Source organism: Chinchilla lanigera, unplaced genomic scaffold, assembly GCF_000276665.1.
Source record: "Chinchilla lanigera isolate Chin_1 unplaced genomic scaffold, ChiLan1.0 scaffold00007, whole genome shotgun sequence".
Lineage (NCBI taxonomy): Eukaryota > Metazoa > Chordata > Mammalia > Rodentia > Chinchillidae > Chinchilla > Chinchilla lanigera.
The window spans coordinates 15,149,906-15,171,442 of NW_004955408.1; the positions used below are offsets into that span (position 1 = coordinate 15,149,906).

General features: G+C 34.8%; 1 protein-coding gene across 2 annotated transcripts in view; it reads right to left on the reverse strand.

Annotated features, from left to right (window-relative positions):
• Positions 1-21,537, reverse strand: part of Gabrb2 (gamma-aminobutyric acid (GABA) A receptor, beta 2) — a 236,935-nt gene that overhangs the window by 23,671 nt on the left and 191,727 nt on the right. The window contains exons 6-9 of one of the 2 annotated variants that reach the window (XM_005376271.1): positions 17,421-17,558; positions 15,544-15,696; positions 11,925-12,169; positions 7,330-7,443 (exon numbers count right to left, since the gene is read on the reverse strand). In XM_005376271.1, the coding sequence (XP_005376328.1) occupies positions 7,330-7,443; positions 11,925-12,169; positions 15,544-15,696; positions 17,421-17,558 (650 nt within the window). The remainder of the gene's footprint in view (positions 1-7,329; positions 7,444-11,924; positions 12,170-15,543; positions 15,697-17,420; positions 17,559-21,537) is intronic. The other variant, XM_005376272.1, reaches the window with a different exon arrangement.

Sequence of the window (21,537 nt, forward strand, 5' to 3'; positions counted from 1 at the left end):
GTGATGGGTAGCAAAACAGACTTACAGTAAGCAACAAGTTCTAATGTTCTATACAGCACAGTGGAGTGACCAATCCACATTAATCTCTATATATCTTAGGAAGAACTAGAAAGCAGGAACTTAGCTGTTAATTATCCTGATTTGATTGTACACATGTACTTAAATTATGTACTGAATTATCATACTATACTCCACAAATATGTAAAATTAAAATAACAAGGAAGGGAATTGAAAGTCCCTGATTCAGGGCCCAGGAAACTTGAAATGCTTCCTAAAGCAGTATTCCCTCTCAAGGCCATGTTATTGCTGTGTACGCTCAGAGGGCAGCTGGGGTAGGCTGGCTGGCTGTCCTGTGACTCAGAGGTGGTTACCTCTAATTCCGTGTTAGGGAGCCAGGGCAGATATCCTCTGACTCAGAGGAGGAAGCTTGTTATAATGCCCTTAAAGCCAGTCCAGCTTCAAGAAATATTCTGCAGTAGAACCTAGTAGAACTGTTCAGAGGTAAAGAGACAGCTTGTTCATTTCTGATGGAGATTTTAAAATTCTGTCAGGGTCCATTTCTGTTATGTCTCCCTAGGTGCCCTTTGTCGAAATTGAATAAGCAACAAGCAACCCTGCAAACCTCTTTGCAGCAGAGCCCATAAAAAATTCCTAATTTCTTTAGGAACATAAGAAGGTACTTCGTGAAGGTGCTGCATTTTTTATAAAATAATTTAATATTAATAGAAAGACGGTTAATAAAAATTTGATGCTGGCTTTTGATTCCCAGAGCTGCGCATGGAACACAGTTTTCTTTTTTTAATAAACAGTGTTTCATCTTTCCAGACTTTTCTCAGCCAGAATTACCTTCATGATAGTACAACTGCTACATTTCCTAAAATCTGAGATTGTATCAAGTGTAAAATAAGTACTGTAAAATACAGATAAACATAGAAGAAAGGAGAAAAAAAATATCTCTTCCTAATACAGATATCTTCTACTAACTTCAAGAAGAGGAGAAATAGGTGAACCTTTCTTAAAATTAAAAACAATTGCATATGTTTACTAAGACTATGGTAATAATCCACCGCAGCTGGACTGGCATCAGATGGCGGTGTGGAAACATGGTAGAGGTATGTCAGGGGTGCTGTGTTTCTACAATGGAATTTGACAAATACTCTGCAAAACCACTGTGTTGCCTGTGAACGTTACTGTGGATTATTTAATTTTGTTTAGTGACAGCCTAATTCTCACAAGATAAATCTGTTTACAAAATGGAATGCTTTGGTTATGATTCCCATTAGGAGAAGAAAGGAAATGAAAGTAAATAGCTGAGCAGGTAGTTTCACTGAAACAGAAGGACTTGGAAAGAGACTGACCGTGCCATCCATGGAAGAAAACAAGAAAAGTCCAGGAGCTTTTGTCCTGTGTTATCAATGTCCTCTTAGGGGTCCATTTTCATTTTCTCATATATAAAATGAGGATTATGTTGTCTCTCTATGTATCTGGTGGTATTCATAATTAAATAAAGTACCATAGAGATCACCGTGAAAATGTATAAATATTATTATAAGGCATAATATTGTTATCATCCAGTGCTCCAGTATCTACTATTTTATAGTTTTCAATTATTTAAATTACATGCTAATCCATCCAGTGTAAGAAGTGTGTCTTTTTAGATGTCATTTTAGTGTGTCATTTTTAGGATAGGACTTAATTCCAAAGTACCTTAATTATTGATAGTCCAGGAAATTATTTTACTTTTATTTAAAAACTAACGTTACTGGTTTTACCTCTGAAAAAAATAAAGTTGTCTACTACATTGCACCAACAATAACTAGTCACACTGGATTACATGTAAATAAGAAACTGAATTAAGTGCTAAATTAAGTGTTAGAAATGTTTTCTCAAAGATTTAGAACACTATACACTTAACTTAGAGCTTCAACAGGAGTTTGGTCGGTTGAGAAGATCCACAAATTACAAATGTACAAGTAACTGGACAATATAAAAATGAAGTATTTATGGCTTGAATGAAAGCATATGGAAAACATCTTAAAATTACGTAGCAATAAATGCTTAGAATCTTTATTATACTTAGAACTATTCAAACTGAAAACAAAGAATATTTAAGGAAAGAGAATAAGAATAAAGACAGGTAATTCACAGAGAAGCCCATTCAAACCATATAAATGTAAAAGATGCTTCATTTGCTTAGAAATTAAAAAAAATACAAATAAAAATAATATAATTACACAATTTTTAGGCTGCTAATAGTAATAATTGGTGTAGTTGAAGAGCAACAGAGATATAACTAGATACAATGGATACATGAAAAAATTATTATACAGCATGCTGGTGTTTTCTTCCCAGAAAAAAGTAAAAGTAGTGTGTTTCTAACTTTCTTATAGTTTTAACTTTTATGTAATTTTTTAAAAAAGTATTTTAAATATATATATATATATATATACATATATATATATTTAGGGAAAATGCAAACATTATGCTTATTGCAGAAAGCAAATGTTTCCCTGACAAAAATTATAAGAGACAAAACAATGAGAGTAATTATTTTTACAAGGTCAAATATACTGTCATTCTTTCCTACATTCTGGATTTTCTGTCATATTTTGGTTAACACGTTATTAAAATATTATACATAATTTCTTGCCTTTTATACATTTTTCTTCTTAAAATATGTAGATATTTGACTAACCTAGAAATTAATTTGAAGAAAGGGGTAGGTTAGATATTTAGATGCTTTCAAATTATTGCTTAGTGAAGTTTACTGATTGATTCATGTGCTTGCAATGATAGGGCATTTTTATAAAAACTTAATTTTATTAATGTTTCTAAGACAATTACTACTGTTTTATATAGAAAGCATTTGGTCAGGGCTATCTTACATTCATTACTGTGGTTGTATATAATTCATTTAAACTTCTACTGAGATATTCCTCTCATTAGTTTTCATTTTTCTGATTCTTTACATATTTTTATAAAACTTCAGAATTTATGCGTCAAATTTCTAAAACCACTAGAGAAATAAAACTAAATTAAAAACCCTCTGGTATCCAATGATGTTACGAACTCCTGGAATACGTCCCTTTAAAATATTATCTTGTTAAGAAAACAAGTTTTAAAATAATCTTCAGAAATTTTCTTTCATTAAAATCTCATTGCTGAAAATGGCTTTCTTTCCACCCTTTTAACTTTCATTACTGTTTAATGCTCTTTACTTAAGAAAACCATGGGAACTTGCCTAACTTTTCATATTGCTTCTGAAAGTTTTCTATGGTTAATTCTTTTGGACTTTGCTTCAGTAAAATCATAAATTGTCTTTAATTTTTTGTTTAAGAGTTATTGCTTAATTTATTAATTTCTCCTTCCTTTTTACATTCCTTATATTTCTCACGTGATTTCACTAGTTTATAATAAAACAGGAACAATGGTAGTAGTGAAGAGTATGCTTTTTTTGTTTTATCTTTTACCATTCCATCCTAAAATAAAAATCAAGAAACAAAACTTTTGATTAGACCAGTAAATAAAGACAAATAACGGCAGATACACATTGCAGGGATATATTTTAAAATATTTAATTTCTTAAGGGGTTTTAAATGTAAGCCAAGAGCCAATATTCAATTTTTATTTATAGTATCTTTGGTATCTATTTGAAGGGGTTTTTTTTCATTCTTCCAACTTGTATATGTAATTAGTAATGTTATCTCTGTATGCTGAGGTCACATGTGGTTGTAATCTAGTTTGTTATTAACATTCTCTGGATTCAAGTTGATAAATTTACTTAAGGTTTTTCTTTCATCCCACCACATTCATTAGTGTAGTGGATCAATACGTTCCTTCCAAAGTTCTGTTTTATAATGTGGTTTTGATACCATACTTATGTGATCTGAATTTCTACATTATTTGGAAGGCTTTGCTGTACTTGCTATGACCTACAAGAACTTTAGCACTACTGAAATTACCTAATTTTGAATGTTTGATAGCATTTATTGATGAAATCCTCTAGGCTTTATGCTCTTTTGAATTTTGTTTTCTTTTGTTTTAGCTGATATAACTACTGTATAACATTCCTAGGCATATGGATTTGCTACTTTGTAAAAAAACCTGATTTACCTTCAGCTTTTCCCTTTCAATTTCCTTTTATTCACTGTCTCATTCTTGATCTTGTGTTTCCTAATCTTTTCCAGTTTTTGGTAAGGTATATTTGTTATGCAATATTTTAGTTTGTCCTGCGATATATCCTTTTATTTTTGATAAAGGGTTTTGCATGAGGAGTCCCTGCCCCACCACAATGGGTAGTTTTCTCTCACAGCTGTCATGCTGTTTCTTTGTTGAGGTTCTTCATCTTGATAAAGATGTTGCTACTGGGTTTTCTCACTTGCTCGGCTGTAGCTTGGGTGGATTCTCCTAATTCTGGTTGCACCAACCCTGGGTCTGCCTGTGCATCTCCGCTTCTTAGCAGAGTTTCAACTGGAGTTGGGTGTTGCTTGCTTTTCTTTCATTTTTTTTCCCATTGCTATTTTATTCTCTGGGATCTTTAGACAGAGAAAGGAAACAGTGTGTGGGGTTTTTATTTTTCAGTCTCTCCACCTTAATAGTTTCACAATTGGACCCAGTGACACTGTTTTCTAATTTATTTCTCATTTTAGGAAAGAGGTGATTGTATGCATGTCTGTATGGGTATTTGTGTGCACACACATGTATGACTGTGCTCCTCTACGATGCCAGTAACTATGTAAACAATAGAAGACCGTTTTAGGGAACAATTCAAAAATATATAACAATGTTTCATTTTAAAGACATAATTTTGGAGCCAGAAGCTGCACTTTAAGGAATATATCAAGTCTCAGTGTTATGTAAGCATGCCACTGCTGTGATGGTTATTTTAGAGTTGTCTATAATAGAAAACCACTTAGAAACAGCACAAGCATCTAATAATAGGTGTTCATTCAATACATGTTAAATGAATTATGCACATTCAGTAAAATATACTATTAGAAATTATACATCTATATGCTTAAATACATTAAAAGGCTAAAATAATAATCATGAGTATTTATGTAATCGTAGAATACGATTATTTCTATGAAAGAATGCCATTAGCTGTGAATAAAAAGCAGGGTTCACAATGATTACATCTATGTGGGAGAGGGTACAGTTAGTTTTCACTGCCTTTTATTCGTATGTTTAAGAACAATTATGAATTAGTTTTAAAATCAGAAAAACAGTAATGAAGTTAAAAAAAAAAACAAACTGAGAAAGACACACACTACCAGCTACCATCTCCAGAATAATAGCAACCATTAATTGAGTGCTCTTTGCCTAGTAATGTAAAGGTCCTTAACATAATTATCTCTCTTCACCCTCACAGCAGCTCCAGAAGGCTGAAATTAGTGGGTTTTTTTTGGTTTTTCTCTGGTACCTGGAACCGAACTCACGACCTTGTGCTGAAATTAGTGTTTTCAACTTGCAGTTGGGAAACCTGAGAAGTTAAAAACGTCCAAAGTCACCTGGCTCATGAAAAACATTGCCTGAATGGGAACAGAGTTAAATCTGACCCTAGCATCTCATAATCTTCCTGTGCCTCTCTGAACTCTTACATATATCTTGAGGCCTCTGCACATTAAAAGTTTAATTTAAAATCTCACATTTGAACTGTTAATAAAAAATTCACATTTGAACTGTAAATCCTTATTTTACTCTGAATATGAGTTTAAAAGAGGACTCAAGGGACAGAATAAAGACATAGCCAAAAAAAAAAAAGACAAAACAGAAGATATTAAAGTTCATACTTCATTGTAACTCACTGAGTACCTCTTCAACATAGTATTTTATGAAATACAATAAAGGCTCTTAAAGGGTCATTATTAATAAATTAATGTGGAGTAGTAACTCTGAAGCCATCAACTAAACAATTTAATACACAAAAGAAACAAATTTTCTTCAAAATATGCTCATGCCATGAAGGTATTCTGAATTTTTATATGGCTTTACTCAGGCATTAGACAAATTATATAGTGTGATTTGATTTGTGTTTTGAAAAATAAAACATTCTTCAACCATTTGTATTATAAATCCAAATTCCAACTTTCACTTATATTTTCTTCCATGTTATAAGCATTCTACACAGAATAGTACCCAATGAAGTCCATTTTAAGTTCAACAAAAGTTACTAACATAAAAAATAGCAACATTAGCATGGACATAAATGACATAGCCTGATGATAGCTCAGCCATAGTAGGTGCTAAAACCTACGGGAGATTAGGACCAAGATGATGGTTAAAAATCTTTTAAACATCTCTTTTTCTGGAGTCAATTACCACTCTCCAAATAATCTCCTAACAGGGAATAAAAAAGTAACAAAACATCAAAACAAAGTAGCAATTTACCAGATTCATCATACCTGTTGGCCAACCCAAAGGTAATTCAAGAAAGTACAAAAGATTTTGAAGTCAAAGTAATAAAATTAAGGAAGACCATAAGATATGATAGGTACAATAATGCAAGCTCATTTGTCATCCTTGTAAGGCCTTATATAAACATTCATAAATATTCAATATTAATCATTGTCTCACCAAGGAATAGAAATTAAAATAAAAGGAAATGTATTGGACAACTAGTAACTGGAAAGGTGGCTTGCTTAAAAAATTTCCAATCAAAATCCTCTTCTGACAATTTGCCAGTTAGGATGGAAAACATATGAGGATTCAGAAACCAAACTCTAGGTATTTACAAAAAATAAAACAAGACTGTGTTTGAAGTTCATTTGAATCACAAGTTGTGACCAAGAATAATGATAATTACTGCCTCTTAATTATTATGAAAGTGCCAGCCCTGCCAACTTACTTTAAAATAAATAACAATACAGCAACAAAGACTTGATGCAAGTGAAACATTCTTAGACACAAATCAATAATCTAGGACAGAAAATATCTGTTCTTGAATTCTGAACCAATCATAAGAGGTTTTACTTTCTTGCCCAACTAACAACAACAACAACACCCCACAAAACAAGAAACACCATCATATGTAATAGTACTTTAACCTCTCAGTACAAATGAAAAGAAATCTCAAAATAGGTTCCATTTATTTTCTTTAGGACAACAATAATTTTTCAATGGAACACTGAAGCTTAGATCCACATTGAAAAATAATCCTAGGCAACTCCACTGGGGTCTTATGAGAACATTTAACTTATCCCCAAATCTCTATGGACACATGAAAATAAATTATATGTAAAGATCCCAAACATTATTTTAAAGGGAACAGCTAAACAAATTGGTCCCAACAGAAATACAAATAAATGGATTAAAAACTGGCTATCTAACCGTATACAGAGAGAAATCGTAATTGGTAGTCCGTCTAGTTGGGGAGAGGTTTCCAGTAGGGTCCCACAAGGATCGATATTGGGTCCCATTTTGTTTAATATCTTTATAAAAAATCTGGAAGACAAAGTAGAGAATGTGCTAATTAAGTAGACTGATGTCAGTAGATTAGGATTGGTGTTTAAAGTAAATTGGATATAGATAAATGCTACTGGTCTTTACAAAGCATAAAGAAAGACCAACGCTAATAGAGAATGGGAATGCTAATTAATCAAGTTTTTAAAAATGTATTATTATTTTTGAAATGTAATTCCAAGTATTAGAACTAGATTGAAAAGATATTAGCAGCTTTGCATTACAAAAGATTATGCACAAAAGAGAGAGACAATACAGAGTCATAACACCCATGAATGTTGAATAAAGAACACCCAAAAATGGAGATCTTCCCAGTGTGGCTTTATTTACAGAATTGCTGGTTCTGAGATTCTCAATATAATAATGACACTGGAGGAAGTTCAAATGCGCAATAACCAAGGTGGTGAAAGGCAAGAATAGCTACATTCTGGAACATGCATACACTTAGCAATTGGCAGAAAAACAAACTCAGAAACAACATAAAACTTTACTTTGAAAAAGGAGAGTTGAAAATTTGTCTGGGTGAGCAAAAATAGGGAGGAAAATCAAGCAAAGGTAAATTCTATTAGGACACATGTGGGCACACACACACACACACACACACACGCATACGCGGCCAAGCACGCACACTGGAATCTGAGGGACAACAGGAAGGATTATCCTAACTGTAGGATAGGGATTTTGTATTGTTTCCTTTTGTTATTTTCATGTTTTAGAGAGGGATTGTATGCTTTGAGCTATGGAAGAAGACATTTGGGAAAAATATTCATAGATCTCATATTAGTTTAAAGCATATTTTAAAAATATTAACATTTTCCAGTTTCACAGGAGGACATGGGCAGAGAGGCATTTGTTTATGGACTTTCATGTGCAGGTAGGTGAGATTTTTTTTAGGTGAAGTCAACTGAGCTAAGCATATGTGCTAATGTGGGATGAGCTTTTGAATTTTACTTCATTTTTATTTTGTTAACACAGTGGAATTGTCATTGAATATAAATAGGAAAAATCCCAGGTCTCAAAATATTTATTAATTTTGCTATGCAAGCTTAATTACTGAACTTTCTTAAAGAACTTGACTTTTTACACTAGTAAAATGAAAGGACAGGGTTTGTAAGCGCTGAACATTTTCTTCTTCGGAGTTAAAAGACATTACACAGAAAAGACACAGAAAAAATGTGCAAGTATTTGTGAAGTTCCCACATGCACCAGCTTCCCATTTCCATCTTCCTGACCTCAGGACAAAGCAGTTTAAAAACAGTCTGTCATGGCAAACCTATGGCACTAGTGAGGTACCAAACTAGGTGTTATCACTGAAAGCCCCACAAGGTTCGCCATCACTGGTTTAGGTGCTGAGGCATATCACTTCCTTCTCTAGGAAACTACCAGAGGTGAAAAATTCAATTCCTCTCCTACACGCTGATACATTTTGAACAGAAGACAATACTTCGCTGATTATACGTGCCCAATCTTTGAAGGAAAAATAAGCTTAGAATTACAGTTAGAAAGAAGAGAATGAAGGGACAATTCTGCTAAGAAGTGATGGCATTATTAATGAGGTCAGCACAAAAGAAAGCCCTGTACAATCAGGACCTGGTGTAAGATCCTTTTTAACTTTTCATGCTGGGCTATGTAAGAACCATGGGGATCTGGAATGTTAAATGGGCATGCTTTTATTTAAGCTAATCAATATGGCTACAGGTATCCCGTCCTAAGAAATAATTGATAAAGTTTGACATAGGGGGTTTGCTATAAATTCTACAGACAATAGCCATTGGAAAAAAATGGCATTTTGGCTTTAATATTAAAATTTCTGTTATGCAACATTCCTTTTAAGATAATATTCTCCTTTAGGGATGTGAATGAATTCTACATCCTAGACCATGTAAGATACACAAGCTCGGGTCTTCCATATGTCAGAAGATGATACGTTTTATTTTAAAAGTAACATTATCTAGTACTAATATTTTATTCCTATTTACCAATTACTGAGTGCTTACCATGTACTAAGAAGTATGTTTTCCTCTTTATACATTATCAAAATAATCTTTGTAGTACTATACTGCGAGAACAATTAACCCCAGTTTACAGAAGAAATACGTGAAGTGTCAGATAAGCTGATTTTATCTATTGTCACACAGTCATCAAGGGGAAGGCAAATGTTGAAGCTGTCTTCAACATATACAATCAGTTATATTGTGCTAAATCACAACTGAGAGTATCTTGCTGCATTGTGTTGATCAAAGAAAATGGCAGTTCTCCATAATGCTAACACATACAGAGTATCAACATAAGAGTATTTTTTCTGGGCCTCAGTTCGTCACGTTTGAGGCTGAAGAACTGAATGGTTTGCTGGATAATGCTCTGTCATGGGAAGCTGTCCTGACACTGCAAGATCTTTGGCAGCATCTATCCCTGGCCTCCATGCATTGGATACCAGCAGCAACTCCCAACTCCTAGTTTTGATAATCAAAAATGTCTCTGGACAGTGGCAAGAATTCCCTGGGAGATCAATTTGTGCCTGCTTTGAAAACCACTGCACTGAAAGATTTCTAGGTATCTTTCTTATTCTCTCATATCCTGTTACCTGAATCATGTGTCCATACGCAGCCAGGAGGACATTTCTACACGAAGGTACCTGTCCAGGGAGCCATCCTCTAACTCCGTCTCAGTACAATTGAATTTAGAGCTATCTAAAGCTTTTCAAGTTCAGTATAAAATCTCCACTGCGTAGATCTTAAATTTATCATTTAAATGCAAATTAGTATGAAAATAGAATAGATGAAAGGAAAAAGAGATCGGATGTTATCTTATTAAGTCAGCCTTGTATTAGGGAATTGATTTAGACTCATTTCAAACTGCAGTCCTAGGAGATAGTTTTATTTATTCATTCTCTTTTCTTTAGTAAGGCTACACTATCAGGAAAATCATGAAATTGGTTTAGAAAGTAATCTCTCATTTGACAGGCTGAGCTAGCCATAATGTGAGACTGGCTATTGTTACCTACCCACCTACAGACTCCAATGAGTAAGACACTGGGCACTGGGAACTAACAATTTCCTATGCCCTGTGGTTTATGGGCTTTTAAGGGGCTACACTTAAAATCTGCATCACTCTAAATGTCATCGTCTGGATTAGAAATAGTCCAAAATCAAATATTAGACCTATAGACAATATGTGGGAAAGCTAAGTGAACCACAAACGTCCACAGGATTTTCTCCAAATAAATCCCAATGGTAGAGATCATTTATTTGTGCTATCCTTGAAGTTAAGGTGAAATTGGCAATATTAAAATGTCAATGACATAATTATTTTTATAGTAAATAACTACAGATGGCTTTAGAGCATTACTTCTTTCCTAGCCCTATCACTATGAACTATTTATTGAATGCAATGTTAAACACTACTTTATAAACACGATTCAGGAAAATATTAAATCAAGAGCATATGGCTTTTATTTCAAAGGGTATAAATTTTGCCTCAGGTTAAATGTATACACAATTGTTCTGTTTAGTGTAGAAAATAGCCAAACGGCAAGCCAGATGAGGTCACATTTTGGGATTAAAGAGGGCTCCCATCACAAGCCTCTAACTAGAGACCCTTGGTTGCAAATTAGAATAACCTGGTGAACATTTAGGAACTATGATGTCTACATGTACTCAAGACAATGGAATAAAAGTCTTGGGGCAAAGGACTCAAATTTCAATACTAGTTTTTACTCCTTCCAAATAATTTCACTGGGGAACTATAGTTGAGAACTACGGACCCAAAGAATAAACACAGTTTAAAACTGTGCAGGGAGTCTTTGAATAGGCCTGACTGCAGCCAGACGATGGCCTCACACTGCCACGGGCTTCCTTTTATGCTAAGTGGTACATGTGCATGGCATTAAGCAATGCAGTGTCACCCAAGGAGAAGTGTCATTCATCTCCCACTTATCTTCCATCCCCATGACATTCAGGACAAAGTCTTGCTGTTTCTGAGTCTTCAGCACCTCTCTGTCCTTGCTTATTTCCTTTTTAAATGAAAGAGAATGCAGATCTAAGGTCCAGAGCCTTTGTTTAGTACAGAGTTTTTTGTGTTTGTTTATTTATTTATTTATTTAAGGTTATGTTTAAGAAGTTAAACCAATGAGTATGACATCAGCTTCCTTTTTAAATTCAAACAAGGTGAGAAACTTTAAAGAAATATAAATAAAGACATTATTTTCATATGTAGAAAAATAATATATGTGATTTTGAGATGATGAAGGTTTGGGCAAACCCTAAAATTAACTGATAGGGGATCTGAATTTGGAGTGATCTGTTAAGACCCTAACCATGCCTCCCTCACCACACATTTGAAGAAAATTACCCATTCTCTGCCCTAGGCCTTGCTTTTCTTCTGTACTGAACAAGGCACTCATCTCCAAGGCTAGCGTGGTTCTATGCATTAAGGAGGAAGGAGGGTTCGCCATCTGCATTTACCTTGTTGACATCCAGACGCATCTTCTCATTGTTGGCACTAGCAGCCTTTTCTGCTGCTTTCTTTTGACGTTGGGGTCCCCTCCCGAAGAAGATGTAGTTGACCAAAGCATATTCCAGAAGGGCCATGAAAACAAAGACAAAGCACCCCATTAGGTACATGTCAATGGCCTTCACGTAGGGGATTTTAGGGAGAGTTTCTCTAAGGTGGGTGTTGATTGTGGTCATGGTAAGGACAGTTGTAATTCCTGAAAAGAAATGACAGCATTAGGGTAACAATATTCCTACTTCCTTTTTGTTCTCAGACTGTGTGTAAATGTTAATGTATGCAGCCATATGTTTACAGGACATTATTATACACTGGCCTTGCCCTAGGCCCTGGAATTATGTGTAAGTTAACAACGTGAGCATTCACAGTTTGGAAGATGTCCTTTAGTAGTATTTTTATCTTATATGTATATACATAGTAGGGATTAAATGTGTAAAAATGTAAATTAAATGTTACGTTTGCCATGTACATAAGATGAGAATTAAAATGGAGAAGGCCATAAATCACAGGGGGAAGAGATCAGGAAATGGACACTTTTGGGTTGGTTCCTGAAAAAAAGTTAATGTTGCTGAGAAGACCAAGAACTGGAGGTCAAAAGATAGATTGAGGGCACTGGCGATAGAGAGAACTTTATATATAGCCTGCGTTTCAGGGAGAGTTCACAGCCCATTAAGGGATTTTGAGAAAATCATCCTGGGTGCACTATCAGGCAGGAAGGGAGGAAGGGTGAGAAGAATGGGAGTTAAGTAAGGGCTGCACACGGGGGAGCCCTGTGGGGAATTTAAACATAAAGGCAATGTAGAGCACAGCCAGCTCCAAGCTGGGAGACAGCACAAGGACAAACTGAATTTCGAACAATTGGTAGCAGTGTCAAGGATGGGAGAAAAGCATACAGGAGAGTAAAGGATGCCAACTACGAGGCTGTGAAACTAATTAGCGCAAATAAGGGAGATCAAGTAATTTAAAATAACAGCAACATTCTGACATCAATGCCCACATTCTGCAGATGATATAGGTGATTGCCAGCATTCAGAAGGTAGAAGTGAAGAGAAACAGAAAGCAGAACTCAGTGCTCTTCTGCTTTTGGATTAGACAATTAGGCATACAATGCCCAGATCAGTAACATATTAGAAATTCTTTGTGGAAAACGCCGTGCTGGGTCAGGCTGTAGTTGTTGGTCTAGTTAAGTGGACAGCTCTAACAGTAAAAAGTAGTCTCACTCAAAATCACAATTGAAAGATAAAAGCTTTGGGGGTTCAGAGACCTGAGTAAAGTCCAGGTTGGTAGCAAAGTAGTGATGTGAAAATAGACCAAGCTTAGAGGTCAAAATCACAGAGACCGGAAGTGGTAGAGTCATCCTTTGAACCAGGATCTTTCTAACTCTGGAAACTTGCTTTAAACACTATCTAACAGCACATCCCCAGAATTAAGTTTCATTTCTATGATGTTTGGGAGGGCACAGTTTTCTGATTTAGTTTTATCTTTCTAACAATAACGTCATAGTATTTATTTTGTTTTTATTCTTTCTCATTAAAGCTGCAAAAAATATAAATTTGAGCTTTCCTTTTGCTTTGAAGTGTCTTGCAGTTTTCATGTCTTCTTTATGTTTGTCTAATTTCATTTTTCTCTTTATCCTTTCAACTACAGATCATCCTGTACTTCATGTGTGCATTCAAACAGACATTGTTGGATTTTCCATTTATTGAAATCTCATTTTAAGGTATTTCTGAACCTAGTAGCAAATTGCTCACATAAAAAGATATTTTCAAAATTTCGTTTCAAATGTGAGTCAATTATCCACTGTTTCTATAATACAAGCAGAATGGGCAACTGGCTTTAACTCTGGGAAATAGGGTATCATTAGATTTTATTCATTCTCTCATTCAGTGAATATTTACTGAGTACATTCTCCTATGTAAGACATTCCGTAAATATATATTATAATTGAGGTCATACACACAGGGAGCTCTACGGCTTTCTCAGGGTAGGACTCACAGGGTCTCGACTCAGTCCAGGTGGCTGTCCTTCTATCCTGCATTCTTTTTTTTTTTTTTTTTTTTTGGTACCGGGGATCGAACTCAGGACCTCACACTTGTCAGGCAGGCACTTTGGCCACTGAGCTATATCCCCAGCCTATCTTGCATTCTTGAGCCATCACAATCTAACCTTCACAACAGCCAAATGGCCCCATTAAATCCAAACTTAAATCACATCACTTCTCTACTCTGTGACTCCCTATTTCACTTGGGATAAAAGCAAAGCTTTTAGTATGGCCTCTGCAGCTCTTTGTGATCTTTTGGTCCCTTCTCAGTATCATCTTTACTATAGCCCTGAATGCACTTTTCATAGGCTCCACTTGTCCCCTGCTTGGTTGTTTGGCTTGTTCCTACTAAAGGTCTTTGAATAGCCTGGAATATTATCTGCCTGATATCTGCATGGTTCTTTAACTTCTTAGTCTTTATTCTAGAAGCAACTTCTGAGAGGGCTGTCATGATCATTCTAAGCTATGCTCCCAAGCATTCTTACCTTGTTCATTTCCCTCTACAGACTCACTCTGTGATAAAATTTGCACAATTATGTACTGTCTGCGTTTCACTACTCAGAAGAAGATCGCTGTATGTGGTTCTTCTGCTTAGTGCATTGTAAGCGCTCAGCATGTTTTATGTGTATGTGGCATTGGTTTTGAACCCAGAGCCTTCACACTGAGCTACATTCCCAGCCCTTGTCTTTATTTCTATTTTGAGATAGGGTCTCCCTAAGTCACTAAGTTACCCAGGCTGGTCTTGAACTTAAGATCTTCTTGCCTCAGTCTTTCAGAGTGCTGGAAATGTAGGCCTGCACTGTCATGCTCAGCTTTAACAAATGGTTTATGAATGAGTAAATGAATGACTTTCTTAAAACAGTAATGACTGAATTGGGATCTCAGGGTTAAGAAGTCAATAATTCAATAGCTTTAAGAAAATAGAAGTGAAGATAATAAAGATTTTATAGAAGTCCATTTATCTGGAGATAGTAACAAAACATTAAAGAAATATAATTTATTCTCTTTCTCTGCTGTTATAACGTTTTAAAAAAATCAGGCATATAATTAGTGATGCTTCAGGTGATTTCCTGGTGTTCTTACTTTATTGCTTCCTGCACTCTGCATGCTGCTCAAAAACAAAGAAACTTCAGAATCTTTTTCACTTATTTGTTTGCTACACACTACATTGCCTTGTTTGACACCCAGGAATAATGAAAATATGGGAAGGAGTCCTTCTCAAGTAAACAAGCCCCAATACAAATTAAACAATTATGCAAGCAATAATACATGAAATATGTTGCAATAAAAATATCAAACTGATGAGACTAATTTCATTACCAACAGCTATATGGTTAACTAATTTTGATATGGAAGCACTTTAATTTATTTTTAATTGATTTAATGCTGAATCAGAGCACAGAAGTCTAATGGCTAAACTCTTGCAAAACACAAGGTTCCCTCAGGTCATACATCACAAATGTCTGGATAAGAAAAGTGTATGTGCACGCATACACAGAGCCAAGGCCCATATGCATTGGGAAATTGCCTACCTAATGCCACTCTTGCAGCTGAAGCATCATAATTAATCCAGAAGGAGACCCAGGAGAGGATAGTAATCAAAATGGAGGGCATGTAGGTTTGCAGGATGAAGTAGCCAATGTTTCTCTTAAGCTTGAAGCTGAGGGACAACCTGGGATAGGAACCTGAAAAGAAAATTTTAGAACATCACCATCATTAATTAGTATGTACTTCCCATTAAAGGTCCATACACCATTTGTACATTTTCCCAAAATTCAATTTTAGTGCCACGTAAAGGAAACTTTTCTCAGCAAAAGTACTTTGTGAGTGCAGGCTTTTAATTATCAGGAGTTATTCAGTATGGAATATATCCTGTACTCACAAGTACTTAAAATAATCCCTGCTGTCCTTGGTCAGCCTCATGTACCATAGTTAGGACATTTATCCTCTGCCATTGTGATGATAAAACAACTTGTCCATTCCCTCTGTTCACATGCTTAATTGTTCCTCAGTAAATATCCTATAAATTTTTTGCAAGAAAAATGCAGCATGTTGTGATCATAGGATAAAAAAAAAAAAAAAACAGTCTCTTCTGAAGAACGTGGTTCTGTGATCAGTGGCAAATATTTAAGGAATATAGGTTTGTACAGGTTTGTATGTTGTATGTATACTCTTTACTATTAATAATTTAATTGCCTGCATCAGAGTACTGGTGTAAGAGATCCCTTATCCACTCAAAGGTGAAGAATTATCCTTAGAACTTATCCACTTTGAGTGATTTATTTTATAAGATATCACTCAAAGGTGAATCCTGCTTTGGAGCAGGATTTATGAGAAATATGACTAAAGAATCAGTTTGTTAAATTTGAATTCTTTCATTATGGTGATCTGGGAAATTATTCTTTAGAGAAGATACATAGAAGAACATAATCTCACAATATGAAAGTTCATTTTAATATATAGTAGGATTCTTTCAATTTTTAAAAGAAGCTGCATTTAGTATCCTTAGGTTAAGCCAAGTATCTGAGTATGAACATAAAATCATTTCAAGAACCCATCTCCATGGTGTTGAGGATTTAGAGGACCGCACACTCAGGAAAGTTTCTGTTAGAGCTAGATAAAACTTTGACTCTTTATCAAGTAATGCACTTCTTGCCTGAAGTGGGTTGCAGTGATGTAAATCCTTAAAAGGAAAGGTAATTTTACATTCAGTCACAGTATTGTCTACTTCTTTGCCTGTGGGATTCATTTCAATGAGAAAAATATACAAAGGGATATTCCTGCAGGCTTACTTCTTATTTTCTGTTTTATTAAATTAGTATCTGGCAAATGACTTCCTCTTTGGGCTTTTACATGTAAAAATTGCGCTGGTGAAATCAAGGGTGACAAGGTGAAATCTTCCTTCCCTGAGGATAAAGATGGCACGACATCAGGATGGTCTCAGCATCTGGAAGGGTTTATAACTCAAAGGTGGGTAAAACTGGAAGGAAGTTGTAACCCTTTGAAGAAAATGTTAAATCCTCCTACTCTACTTTCTTTGGAGAATTTCTCTGTGGTCAGTCTAGGTTGAACTTCTGCTTGGCAATCCTCAGTACATTTCAAAGAACTGTGATGCATACTATGGGGTGCATAAAGTTAAAGGACAATGGTGACCCAGGCCTTTATTTCACCTTCTGTATTCTGCTTATAACACTAATCCCTTTTCTGGCAAATAACAGCCATAGACATGACCTTCTCAGCTTTCCTCCTGGAGAAGAATGAATACTAAGCTGGGCAGGACACAGGATTATCACCAGAACTGTTTGTAGAGTTATGGGCCTGCCCTGGGACACAATTCTGAGGGAAATGAACCCTTATGAAAAAATGTGGTAAAGATTCTTTCCCCTGAACCATTTTCCCTCATACGAACCTGTAGAGAAAACAACCTTCTTGGTGATAAGTTTGTAATCCACAATGGAGAACTGGGGAAGCTCAATCTTTGTCACTCCTGTCACGGCGTTGTCATCCCCACGCCAGTAAAACTCGATGTCATCAGTTGTATACCCATCTGTGAAAAGAAACATGAATACTGATTCACCAAGCAGGAACAAACTCAAGGTGAAACACTGGTTTAGAAGATGAACTGTATGCAGAATAAAAGCTACAGCTGGCTATTAAGTCAAAGATTGTGCTAAGCATTTGAAGTCTATTATGACATTTAAATCTCATACAATGATTCATAAGGCAAGTATAACTAGACCCACATGGAGCAACAGCCCTGAGAAATTAACTGCAAGTATCCTCCTGCAGAGGAAGGGGCACAGTTGGGGCTTGAACATAGGTTTATTTATTTACAATTTTCCTTGTATAAAATGTGATTACATGATCATATCTCATTTTCACATTCTTCTAAAATGTACTGTAAGAGAGAAATGACTGAAATTGTCAGTTTACTACTGAGTGTTAGCAAACTCTTCCTCCTAATATAAAATATTTGATTTACTGTATTGTAGGCCCTTCAGGTCAGAAGTGATTACCAACAAAGTAATATTTTTTCAGTATTCAAAAACATGATCTCAGGGGCTGGGGATTTAGCTCAGCAGCAAAGCGCCTGCCTGGCAAGTGCAAGGTCATGAGTTCAGTTCCCGGTACTGGAGAAAAGCCAAAAACAAAACAAAACAAAAAAAACAAAAACATGATCTCCAAAGTTGATTTTGTAATATATGTAATTTCAAGAAACTTGATATAATGTTAATTTCTACAGTACTGAAGAATAAGTATAAATACATAGAGTAAATTTTATATGTATGATACATTTAAGATCTACATATTCATTCAATCAATAGTTCTTTGATAAACACCTACTATGCTCATCACTGCACAGTCTCTGGGGAAAGATTCTATCTACACAAGTATGTTCTGTGTTTCAATTCTACTTTCAATCCTTAGGCTGGAGTAGAACCTTAACAAACGGATACAGATATCATCTTAATAAGTATTACCAAACTGTGATAAGTAGCACATGTTAGACTGTAGTGCTAAAGAATGAAGCCTGGGATGGAATCCAGTGTATATTAATAATATTTTAGAACTCACGCCCTCTCCAATTAAAAAAGTATACATTACAATGTATAAGAAGAGATACTGTATTTGTCTCTTCAAGGAACTTTTATGTCTGGATGACTAAATAGTTTACCAATTTAAGAGGTAGGCAGGGTGGATGTTGCTCCCTCAATTTCAAAAGCAACAAAACAAAACAAGATAAAAAGAAATGTCCAAACAATTGATACCTGGTACAGAAGTCTATGCTCTTTGATATGTGGGTAGTTAGTGTAACGTGGATGACCAGAAAGCCACCCCTTTGACTTAATTCTAGATGTTCAATACTTTGCCTCTTATTCCTCCAAAAAGGAGTTAAATTTCTTTCAGAGATAAATGGAAGCAAATTATTTTTCTCACAGAACCATGATAATTTTTACTTTGAGAAACTGCGTCAGCTTTACCATAGCTCAGGAAGTGATGATAGTTTCATAAATTGACAGTATTTATTTTTTTATATGAGCAGTCATTTTTACTTGATGCAGAAGTCATCTTTTGAAAGAATTATTAAGCATTTGAGGCTCTGGTAACACAGTATAGGATTTTGGATAATAGTTAATGATTTTTTTAAAGGCTGTTCACTTGCAAATACATGAACTATATGTAGAAATCAGAATTACAGAGTTCTAATTGCTCATATACCATAAGCATTTTATTGGTGTGATCTAAACTAGAACACTTTGTTTTGATAGAGACTGTGTCATACAATTTTGATTTACAAATAAATTTCAGCTCGTAAATGTGTCTTCCAAGTAATACATTAATGACATAGTAAGCAGATTTTCAGCAAAGAACTCACTCTCTATTAAAATTCTTTATCTACTCCTAAAACATGAGGGATGTGTCTCAAAGGATGGCTGGATGCTTTTAAGACTTCATTTTTCCTGATATGGGCAACAAAAGCCTCATTCCATGCCAATATCTCAAATGCAACTCAAGTTTTCATTAATTACACAGATCTCTCAGTTCTGAAACAGTTTAGTATCAGTAACAATCCTACCTTTGACAAAAGCACACAATAAAAAGGGCAATGGATCCTCCAATCAAACTAGGTAGGTTGAAATGCATTTGAATATTGAATTATAATATATAAACACAAAAAGTTATTTGTGAGAGAAGGTAGTCATTTCACATTAAAACAGACCTAACCAAGGTTCTCTTAGCTTCCAGATAATCATATGCAACTCATTATAGAACTGCAACTGCCACTTAGTTCAGTCAATAGGGCTTGTTAACCAGACATCATTTCTTTTATGGAGAGTTAACAGCTCAAAACTGAGGACCTTTGATTTCATTATTTCATATGTTTAAGAATTCATTACAGATCTCACTTGGCTACTCAGAGACTGGCTTGAAGTTCTGAGTTTTTAAAATAAGCATCACAGTAAATATACAGTGAAGTGGTACATGAAAAATTAAGAACCATTTGTCTAATAGATGAAGATGATGATGATAGTGATTAAAATAAGTAAATAAACCTAGTGTTGTCATTTTCTTTCACTAGGAACTTTATTAAGTGCCCTACTTTCATTATCTCACTTAATCTTTTCAGTTGTTCTACAGGTGAGCAATAATTATAGAACTACTTTTATTTTTTTCTTATTTTAAAGAGAGCAGTACATGAGAAACAAACACAAAAATAGAACAGTAGCAGCATACCAGTATCACGAATATAAACAAATCGAAGCAAGAACATTCAAAGTGATACAGAGTCTCAAGACAAATTAATACAAATCAACAGTGGTTGTTACATTGCATACTGCTATCCTCAACTACATTGCTCAGATTATCACAAGTAAGAATGAAAGATTGCTCAAACCATTAAAGAGATTAAGAAAATAATTCTACAGTAAAACACTAGAGATATTAGAGTTTCATTAGACAAGATGGTAGGAGTTCACCATTGTAATTCCATTAGCACTATTTTTAAATATTAGTCTCCAGACTACAAGTTAATTATTTTTTTCTGCATTTCATGATTGAAAAAACTGAAATGTTAAACAACTTTTTAAAAATCATACAACTGGGTAAAGGATTTATACTATGAAGGTGATCGATCCCAAGAGCACATTCCTCTTCCTGGGAAATATATAGTGTTTTCAAATTTAAGTGTCTATTTTGTACAAACAAAAGAAAGAATGAGACAAAGATCCTCTCTCAGTATGATCCATAAAGGACTAAGTCTAAACTAATGCAGAATACATGTATATATTCTCCTTACCTTTCTTAGTATTTCCTTCATTCAACTATCACTACAAATCTTAAAACAGAAGCTATCTCTGGCATCTTAACAACGTGGTATAAAAGATGGATGAGCATTAGCTCTTCAGCTGTCAGAAACATGACTAAGAGCTACATATTTTTGTCAGAGTGCTGGATATTTAATGGTGCTAAGTAGGCAATAACTTTTAAGGGACTGGTGCTCAACAAATATTATTGAATAAATAAATAATTACTTAATACATGTGTGGATTGGGCAGGTAGTTTGAGTAGTTGTTTATGTGGTGCTTTATCCAGATATTTATCCACTGTGAAGATATACAGTATGCTTGCAGCGGTGTCTCTTGGCCTTAGGATGGTGCTTGGCATTCGGTTGGCACCAAACAGACATTGTCATAGTGACTAGAAAAAATAATCTATTGAAAGGCTTTAAGAATAATTCAGATATTCTTCATTAAGTATTTCTGTCTACAAAGTAGTTCTTCCTAAATTACATCACGTTTCTCATTCTTTATTTTCTTATCTCTTGGAATAATAAAAATGATATATACTTCACAGAGTTGTATTATTGACAGAAAAAGTTTTATAAAGCTCAGAATAAAACTTGGATATAATGGTCAAAAAACTTGTCTGATAGGTTTTCTTTAATAAGAACTATTGAAATAGAAAAACAGTTGCATGCCATTTTAGTTGCTATTTCATGAACCCATACACGTATTTACACTATG